At 29.0% G+C, this 8,363-nt stretch overlaps 1 protein-coding gene across 1 annotated transcript in view; it reads left to right on the top strand.

Moving 5' to 3' along the window:
* The first annotated feature begins 218 nt into the window (after positions 1 to 218).
* Positions 219 to 8,363, top strand: part of LOC100164811 — a 16,981-nt gene continuing 8,836 nt past the window's right edge. Inside the window, exons 1-11 of the mRNA XM_001949329.5 lie at positions 219 to 425; positions 2,788 to 2,928; positions 3,120 to 3,260; positions 3,355 to 3,505; positions 3,640 to 3,825; positions 4,375 to 4,562; positions 5,474 to 5,633; positions 6,135 to 6,295; positions 6,846 to 7,011; positions 7,116 to 7,248; positions 7,366 to 7,564. Coding sequence (XP_001949364.2) covers positions 321 to 425; positions 2,788 to 2,928; positions 3,120 to 3,260; positions 3,355 to 3,505; positions 3,640 to 3,825; positions 4,375 to 4,562; positions 5,474 to 5,633; positions 6,135 to 6,295; positions 6,846 to 7,011; positions 7,116 to 7,248; positions 7,366 to 7,564 — 1,731 coding nt within the window. The 5' untranslated portion in view covers positions 219 to 320. The remainder of the gene's footprint in view (positions 426 to 2,787; positions 2,929 to 3,119; positions 3,261 to 3,354; positions 3,506 to 3,639; positions 3,826 to 4,374; positions 4,563 to 5,473; positions 5,634 to 6,134; positions 6,296 to 6,845; positions 7,012 to 7,115; positions 7,249 to 7,365; positions 7,565 to 8,363) is intronic.

Raw genomic sequence — 8,363 nt, 5'->3', positions numbered from 1 at the left:
CTGACCGCCATCGTGCAGCGTTCTGTTATCGGTTATTATAAATTTATTATTTTTATTTTTAATATTTGGACAGTATTGACTTACACTTTAATATTAAAATCGTACTAAGCGTAGTGACGCCACCGGGTCACGATTGTGAACTTTTGAGCTTAGGTGGCGAGAATTCAGCTGATTAGATGTTTAGGAGTGGTATTAATTAATTAAGCGTTACCCATAATGTAGGTATATTAGTGATATTGTCTGTGCGGGCCCGGTCGGATGTCCGTCTATTCCCCTTAACTGCAAACAAGAGATAAATTTTGATAACTATTCGTTCGATTATGTCGAAACCATGGCGGACGTTCGTCAAATGGCGTTTCATAACTAAAGTCATAGTCAACAAGTTCAAGAGATTTTTTTCCAGCACTGTTGTAAGATACCTGACGGTACGGTCGTGTATAATATATATAAATATAAATCATTCTCCGGTTACTGTGCCAAACGATTATTATATTATGTTATAATTTACACTAAAAATTACAATTGGAATACAATTATACTTTATAGTTTATAATATGTACAAATTTTCAATTGCCCACAGTGTCAGTCTGGCCATGGCCGCTGGGCCGCGAACGCCCTCCGTTTTTTTAGGGTCTCGTGAATTTTTTCATTTGCTTGGCGTGTTCTTGGTCTATATGTAGGGAGTAAAGATCCCGTAAAGTATTTATCGATACATTTAACCGTACGCAATTTTTCTTTATAGGGCAGGGCATAATAGTACAAGTGTCTAGTAGGTAATAAATAGTAGTTGTTTTGTTTGGATTAATTATGCGCAACTGCAAGTTAAGTTAGATTTATATCTCTCCTTAAAAACAATGAGCTCGAACGAGGCCTGACTATTGGATTCAGCGATAATAAAAATGTTGCATACAAAAATATGTATGATTTATAATACTATACACCTACAATTATGAAGATTAGACATTATTTACTTTTGAAAGTTTACTTGAATAATATTATGCTTATGGATTTGTCGTTAAAGTTCTATAGGTAACCTAAATTTAATTTTGGTTTTTATAATTTCGTTTCTGTGTAATTAATAATTATTAATAATTATTTTGCAGTTTCAAATATTTCAATAATTTCATAATTTATTATTAACGAATAATTCCCCTCGTCAGGCTACGCATTAATATTATACAGTGTTTTTTTAAGCATGCTCACCCTATTAAGTATTTTTTTATTTTAATTATACATATTATATTCAAATTCTGATTTTTGGAATTTTTAAATACACTTGAAAATTTTCGAATAATTGAGATTTTTTATACCATTTAAGGACGATGTTGTTACAATACAAACTTAAAACTTCCATTTTTCAAATAGGAATCCTCTTTTTTTACTTTTAATTATTCAGCAAATATTTTATTTTTGAGAATTTTGATGCATCTAAACATTCTAAACAAAATTCGAAATAGTGTTTTGAGTTATATAACTTTGTATACTAAGGATAATACGTATCTAATCTATATAGTATATATGGAAATTGGTGATTATTATATGGCTTAGATGATTTGAAAATGTTAGTAATTAGTACCTATTACCATTATCAAAATTAATAATTTGCAAAAATTATCTAAGTACCTATACTGAATAGTGAATAGGTAGATACTACATCTAATATTACTTATAGTTTTTTATTGTAAAATCATAGGTATTTAAGGATTATTATCTGCAAAAAATTATTTTCAGTAAAAAAGGAGATTCTCATTTTAAATATAGTTTTTAAATATAAGTTTGTATCGCCACAGGAGTACAGGACACTCTTTAATATATAGTAGTACAACAAATATGAAGAATTTGAAAATATGGTCTTAGGTTATTTAAAAATTCTAAAAATCAGAATTTGAATTAAGTAATGTATTTTAAAAAAGGTGGTGAGAATTTTTTCACTAAAATGTCAAGTAAATTTTGTATTTCATTATGGGGCCCCTTGAAAAAACCGATCCCTAGGTCTTTAGTGTGCCAGCCCAACACTGATTTCCCATATTGTTAAAAATTAATTTATTGCCAATTAAGTGGGTAAAAGCGAGTATGAAAACATAACATTATATCGAATATATTAACTTCTTGTTATTTTATTTTAATTTGATGAATTATATTTCTTATATTTAAAATTATGGGCGGAAAATGTATTGATACCTATTACAGTGTTACGTGTATCTTTTTTGTGTCTGAACTCTAATGATGGTTGTAGAAATGCTTCGATTTTCCATTTCAGCATCTTTTCCAGTAGGAAAGAGAATCTATTTAGTATTATGAATGAGTCAAAAGTAAAAATTTTAAATCACTTCAAAATGAGAATAGAAAAAAAATTGAGGTAAAACGGTAATTTATTCAAAAACGAGTAGATACTTTCACCGAATGTTTAAATACATTCGTAAATTATATTATAAAACTTTGAGCTATATTTATGGGCATTTAGATTATTTTTAGTTTTTTTTTCAATAAATGTCGATAAAAAATTTATCACTCAGTCAAAAAACTTAAAAATTGATACAAGATTCTTCATAAAATGTAATGGTAGAATTAAAAAAAAAAATCTAATCGTAACTCCGCAAATATTGTTTTTAGCATCTGAAGTTTAAATGTTGAACGATTATCTTATATTTTTGAAAAAGATAAAATATTTAAAAAATAGATCTCTTGTGCACATAGACTTATAATAGAGATATTACTGTTTATTAAAAATGTTTATAATTATAAATTTATAAAGTGTTAATAGGTATCAACAAATATTTGTTTTAGCCACAAAAGAAAACAACGGTTTTTATTGAGCAAGGTAGTTTACAAGGAATTCACTACAAAACACAAGCGTCAAATAAGCCTTACGTCAGTTTTCTAGGCATACCCTACGCTAAACCACCTGTTGGAAACTTGAGATTCAAGGTGGGCCATTTTTTTATTTATATATATATTATGACATATCAGTACCTAATAATATATTATATACTATATATTCATTGATCATTATTAATATATTATAATATGTGTACATAATATTATAAATATTTCATGTTTGAATGAATTATACTAAACTATTTACTTAGTTTAGACCGTTAATAGTTTGTATATTACAGTCTCCTGTCAAACATCCAGGATGGTCTGGCACATTGAAAGCATTTTCAGTAGGAAATATGTCCATGCAGTATTCTTTCTTGGAGAACAAAATTGTTGGAAGTGAAGATTGTTTATTTTTAAACATATTTGTGCCACTGCAGGTACCTACCTATTGTAGAAAAAAAAATGCCATTTATTATGTACAGTTATCGATTGAATTTTTCTTGTGGCTGTTTTGGCCTTCCACCTTACCAGGAAGAACAAAATGAAAAGAAGGCTGTAATGGTGTTCATACATGGCGGAGTGTTTTATAACGGATCTGGATCGTTAGATTTTTACTCTCCTGATTATTTGATTGATGAAAATGTAATCGTAGTCACAATCAACTATCGTCTGAATGCTCTTGGTAATTATATAGACATTAAGACAATTAATATTATTATTTTTTTTGTAACTTAATAGGTATAGTAATTACATCTATAAAATATAATATACTATTAATGTATAACAAAACAAATAACCTGCGGATTTTGTGTTTAGGATTTCTCAACTTTGATATTGACGAGTGTCCTGGCAATATGGGTTTAAAAGATCAATTGTTTGCTATTAAATGGGTAAAAGCTAATATCACTGAATTTGGAGGTGATGATCAAAACATTACTATTTTTGGAGAGAGTGCAGGATCAGCATCTGTTCATTGTCACATGCTGTCTCCACTATCTACAGGTTGATATCAATATAAATTGAATGTGTATTGTTGTATTTGATTGTAATCAGTGGCGGTCATGAGTGTCCGGAGCGGGACAATACGGGGCATATGTCCCCCCCCCCCACCCCCAGGAATTAAAATATAATGTTGACAATTTTAACTAACTTTTTGGTGTTTAATTTTATTATGCCCCTTCTTGATAAATTTCCTACGGGTGTCCATTATGGCGGTGTGAACTTTTTTTTCTATGAAGCAACTACTTTAAATAAGTACCCACACACCAATTTTTCCCCATTTTCCACTTATCTTTTCACATATTTTGAATGCAGGTTGTATGTGACTATGCGAGTATAAATTATATAAACTAGTCTATCCGTCTAGGTCTTTGAAACTGAAGTCATTGGGATACCCACCCCACTTTTACATGAGGTGTCCGCTTTATAAAATAGCTACAATCACGCCGCCACTGGTTACAATTAGAAATTATATAATTAACTTGCAATTTGTCTGTATATTAATGTTAGCAAATACAATTTAAATTATTTAAAACTTTTTTTTTTAATTAGGATATTTTCAAAAAGCCATTATGCAAAGTGGATGTATGTTTAATGTATGGGCTTTGAATGAAAATCATAGAGAATCAGCTTTTAAGTTGGCCAACAATTTGGGGTGTAAAAAAGACAACCCTAAAGAAGTTGTTAGATACTTACTTAATATACCAGCTATTGATATTGTCAAATCAATTACCATTGACGTATGCATAAAGAAACATAGATTAAAAACGTTTTTAAGTAATGAAAAATAATTAGAAAAATTTTAATTAAATTAAAATGATAAACCTAAATTGTATATCAATTATACGTATTATAATATCAGAATTATAAACGCTAAATAACATTTTTAAAAAACGCCAATTTTTTACTCTCTCCATAGTTTTTAACTGTTTTCATTTAATTTAAATATAATTATTATACTAGTGGCTAAAGAGTTAACTATTTTTCAAAAATAACTGTATGTATCAACTGGTACTTAATTAATGAGTATCTATTTATTTCGCTTCTCTTCCCCAAAATATATAAATGTTGTCAAAATTAATATTGATATTAACTTACATTGTACTTAGGTAGAAAACTAAAACTACAACGCATTAAAAATATTTTAAAAACAAAAACATTATACCTACCTAGTAACAAACCAATTTAATAAAACAAAAATATTAAAACCTTTATTAAAGGTAACAAAACAAATTAAGAGAAGGCTACCCTTAAGCGTCGGCTTTTATTTGATATTTTAATTTTCATGCGAAATATGAGCATTTTTAATTTGTGATATTTCTCATACCCATTACTTGCTTGAAAATTAAAATAACAGATAATGTTCTTACCTAAAAGTTTGGGTAAATTCACTTATTTAATATCAAAACTAACAGCACACTGTTGAAACTAGTGAACAAAACTTTGCTATGTCTTACGTTTGTAAGACTGAGCAACGAAGGCATAGATAGCGGTGCCCTTAAAAACGTTTTTAATCTCTGGTAAAGTATTATAGTAAATTGAAAAGAAATCATCTAAAATAAAAGTAAAAAGATTTACAAAATGTGTTTACTTGATTTATTAATAAATGCTTACTAATGTTTAACAAGTATAAAAAAATATATTTTAAAAGGCTAAGACAAATCCAGATTATGATTTTGTTCCGTCTGTTGAAAGTGAAGCAGTCACTGACAAATTTTTACCTGCTCATCCAGAAATTTTAGTTAAAACTGCATCAACAGTACCTGTAATAGTTGGAATCAACAACATGGAAGGATTGTTAGTTTTTGGAGGTAAGTTGTATTTTTAACTCAATATACTTGACGCATATTTTTATCATAATAATGTACAATTTAATATTTGTATTGATTCTTTTATAAATGCTAATTGATAAGTAACTTAAGAACAAACTCACTGAATTTATACACATCGAGAAAGGTAAAATTATCTATAGACTATTATATATTAATACTATTTAAAGATAACAGTTGTTCATTTGTAAAAACATTTTAGTCTGTAGAATGTAGATAGGTACAATGGCGTAGATATGATTTCTGAAAGGGGGGATCAAAAAAAGAAAACGACATAGATCTATGGGAGGGGACAATTGGAAAATCCCCCACCCTCTCAAAACTTTTTATTAAGGTAATAAAAAGTCAACGGGGGATCTAACCCCCACGTCCAACCTTTGTCTACCGCACTAGATAGGCATAGGTTATAGGTGTATAGCATAGTATAAATTAGTAATTGTTATTTAAAACTTTCAATATTTATTGTTACATTTTTATTTTCAGATGAAAATTTTATGAAAACCATAAATGGTACCGAGGAAATCAACAAATTGTTTGAAAGAAAATATGGCTATACTGAAGAAGTAGTGAACAAAATAAAGAACTTTTATTTCGATGAACGCAACGTAGAATGTGGAACCACTAAATTGGAAAAAATATGCCATGTAGGTAGTAATATTAGTGTAAAAAAAACCCAAAAGGACAAATATAATAATAGGCTCTATGAATTTGTTTTCCCATCCTTATTATAATATACAAGACAAAATTGTTAGGAGGACGTCTTACCCGCACTTAATATTTTACTAGCGTATATTCAGCGTATACAATTGTAAATTTTTCAATAATAATAACTTGTTTCAAACTTTCAAATAGCTAAAATATCATAAAAAGCTAGAGTGAAGCCCTAGAAGTAATCTAACATTTAAATATCTTATAATAGGCCAATTCACTCTAATATTAAAAATAACAATGTAAAATATAATGTTATGTGTTGGAATGACGGAGATAACACATATTGAAGGTACGTCTACCTTTTAAATAATTTATTTTGAGTTATAAATATTACACACAAAATATTATTTAACAATAATAATTATGATATCCGATTTTAAAACTCTTTACTACTTAGTTATAGTCATAGAAATGTATGAATGAAGGGAATATTTTATTTTCAATTATTTTTTTAAATTATAAAGTTTTTATTTTCGTTTATAGCTTTACGGTGATTTCTATTTTTCTAAAGAATTTCATCGCAGTTATGAACACTCTCTCCAACAAAATGTCACGCCCGTGTACAGCTATGAGTTCAAATTTGACGGAAAAATCAATGTTTTCAAAAAAATGCTCAATTTTCTGAGACCTACTTTTGAACCGTTAAAAGGTAAAAATTCATATTTATTTTCATTCTACTGAACTCTGCATAATATAAAATATTATCATTTATTCTACGTGATACTGAATTGGGTGATAAAACATTTCATATAGGTGCATGTCACGCTGACGAATTAAGTTATTTGTTTCATGGACGATTATTTGGATTTACACCCAGGGCAAATTCACCAGAGTTAAGAATGTGTAGAACAATGAGTAAATTGTGGACCAATTTTGCTAAAACTGGGTGTGTTTGAAATTATGGTTTATTAATTATGATCAGAACATTGACAAACATAATATTTTGTTGCGTTAATTCACCGAGTCCAAAGTTAATATTGTTCAATTGTTCTTTGAATTTTAGAAATCCTAATTCACACGATTTAAAATTCGAATGGAGGAATACGAGTGCAGAAGAACCAAAATATCTGTCATTAGATGGAGACGATACGCGCATGGTTGTTGGATTATTGAACAGTTCCAGGATGCGTTTTTGGGATAACATATCAAAAAACATTAGAATATTGCAACAAAAATCAAATTTTGATCTTTATTACTATAGTTAATTTGGTAAATGTATAAAATATTAACCAAATAAACTTTGAATTAACACATAATATGATCTTACTGTTAATTCTTCAAATCGGCTATTTTTTTGACTAGAAAAAAATTTTGTATTTATCAATCCCTTCCATAGTTCCGTCGTATACATTAACAAAAATACACTTTAGGCGTAAATAGTGTTTAATTTAAAACGTAAAAAGTGAAATTTGGGGAGGGCCTATCAGGTCTATACTTAATACTTGTATGATGCTTTTAAATTATAGTAGTGAAATCGTTAGTTTTTGAGGGGGCTAAGCCTCTCAGCCAAATATGCTCTATTTGTTGTTTTACCTTAATTTGCCTATAGAAAAATCAAATTTCTTAATACACTTCCAAATACGCAACCCATAGAGTACCTGACGTGCCGACTGTGACACGTATTACAAAACACTGCGGCGAGCTCTATGCTCGACAGTCGACGGAATCTTATAATAGTTCCTTATGTTTAATTCATTTTGTATTTATCAATAAGCAGTGGTCGGGAGTAGCGCGCTAATTGTAGCGACGCTACAGTAGCACACTACTTTAGCTGTAGCGATTAACATAGCGTCACTACAATATATACAATGTAGCGAAAATCTATGGCGCGCTAGAAATTTACGGTTAGCGTAGCGAAAATATTCATAATCTTATCACTACTTCTAACCTATTTCATGGTAATTAAAATATTATGATGTATGTTTATTTATTTAATTAAGATGACTAGATCTCACAAATCTAATTCAATCCGCGGCCAGGTCCTCCAACTCAGTTGCTAAT

The sequence above is a fragment of the Acyrthosiphon pisum genome, chromosome A1 (genome assembly GCF_005508785.2).
Source record: "Acyrthosiphon pisum isolate AL4f chromosome A1, pea_aphid_22Mar2018_4r6ur, whole genome shotgun sequence".
Taxonomy (NCBI): domain Eukaryota; kingdom Metazoa; phylum Arthropoda; class Insecta; order Hemiptera; family Aphididae; genus Acyrthosiphon; species Acyrthosiphon pisum.
This window is presented reverse-complemented; position numbering and strand designations above follow the sequence as displayed.